The sequence below is a fragment of the Propithecus coquereli genome, unplaced genomic scaffold (genome assembly GCF_000956105.1).
Source record: "Propithecus coquereli isolate 6110/MARCELLA unplaced genomic scaffold, Pcoq_1.0 Scaffold152, whole genome shotgun sequence".
Lineage (NCBI taxonomy): Eukaryota > Metazoa > Chordata > Mammalia > Primates > Indriidae > Propithecus > Propithecus coquereli.
The window spans coordinates 1,802,271-1,803,998 of record NW_012139636.1 but is presented as its reverse complement, the minus strand read 5'-3'; the positions used below and the strand labels follow the sequence as shown (position 1 = coordinate 1,803,998).

Genomic DNA, 1,728 nt, shown 5'->3' with positions numbered 1-1,728 from the left:
GGGGAGTAGAGGGGACAGTATTAATCCTATGAGATTCATGGCAGTACAGACAGTAATTCAATTTGACTAGTTTAATTAATATAATTATTCTCATCTGTTTCTTAATCCTAGGAAAAAATGCGCCACCTGCTGCACGTCCTAAAGGTTGACTTAGGCTGCACACCCGAGGAAAACGCAGTAAAGCTAAATGATGCTGAAGTGTTGAATTTACTTGATTTTGAAAAGCCTGGGAATTCAGGAAAAAAAGAACTTAAAGATGAGCAAGAAATAGCAATTCAACAGGAACGTCAAGAATACAAAAAGGCTTTGGATATGTTATTGTCTGTACCAAAGGATGAGAACGAGATTTGTTCTTCACCAAATGAATTTTTCATGCCTGTCTATAAATCAAAGTGTTCAGAAGGGGTTATAATTCAACAAGTGAATGATGAAACAAATCTTGAACCTTCAACTTCAGATGAAAACAATCCAAGTATTTCAGACAGTTTAATAGATCAGGAAACTTCTGTGAATGTCATTGAAGGTGATAGTGATACTGAAAAGGTTGAGACTTCAAATGAATTATGTTGTCTTAACACATCACTCTCCGAATCTGTTCAGTTCTCCAGTGTCAAAGGTGACAATAATCACGACATGGGATTACCAACTCTTAACATCATGGAAAGGAGTGTGGAGGACTCCCCTTTGGATATTTGATCTTCATTAATAAATACCTCAGATGGTCAGTAACTCAATATGCCTTTTCTTTTTTTCTTTTATATATTAAGATTTCTATTTCTTTTATATATTAGTTTTCTATGCTGCATAATAAATCACCATAAACTTAGTAGCTTACAACACCACACATTTATTATTTATCCCATAGTTTCTGTGGATCAGGAGTCTAAGCACAGCTTAGTTGGGTCTTCTGCCCTGAATACCACAATCAAGGTAGTAGTGGTCAGGGCTGTGGTCTCATCTAAAGGCTTCAGTAGGGAAGAACCTGCTTCCAAACTCTTTTCAGGTTGTTGGCAAAATTCTTTTCCTAGCAGCTGTAGATCTGATGGCTTCATTTTTCTTGCTGACTGATGATGGTGAGAGGCTGCCTGCAGTTCCCCTGCCACTTGGCTATCACCTTAGGCAGGTCGCAGCATGGCTGCTTGCTTCTTCAAGGCTCACCAGAAAACCAGGAAGACTCTGCTAGCAAGATGGAGTCTTATATAATGTAACATAATCACAGAGAGTAACTTTCCTTCACCCTTGCCATGTTCTTTTGGTTAGAAGCAAGTCACAGGTCTCTCCCACACTTAAGCACTGGGGATATTTACACAAGGGTGTGAATTCCAAAAGGCTGGAATCACTGGGGTCACCTGAAGACCTGTCAGTCACAATTTGTAAAGTTGCTTTTCAGAGGGACATATTTTACCCAGACATAAGTGGTTTCGTAGGCAATTAGAAATGGTTTGTGATCTAGTATGGGTCTTGAAGTATTGTGCCTTATCTACAGTATCTTTCTTTTTTCTCACTTTCCACAATATCTGAAGCCTCAAGGATCTTCTAATTATCAATGAGCTAGGGCAGTCTGTCAGCTATGTGAAATACTGTCTCTTCTTGTGAGTGAAACATTCCATCAGACCTGCCTGACTCCCTTCCCTTACCCTTGTAGTTCACGAATGGGACCCTTACTACTAGGACGTGTCTCAGAAGATTCATGTCTGATTATGTCTTTTCTACTATTTAATATAATTG

General features: G+C 38.9%; 1 protein-coding gene across 1 annotated transcript in view; it reads left to right on the top strand.

Annotated features, from left to right (window-relative positions):
* SPATA7 (spermatogenesis associated 7) overlaps nucleotides 1–696 on the top strand; it is a 26,764-nt gene extending 26,068 nt beyond the window's left edge. Inside the window, exon 8 of the mRNA XM_012640400.1 lies at nucleotides 112–696. Coding sequence (XP_012495854.1) covers nucleotides 112–696 — 585 coding nt within the window. The remainder of the gene's footprint in view (nucleotides 1–111) is intronic.
* Nucleotides 697–1,728: the final 1,032 nt, after the last annotated feature.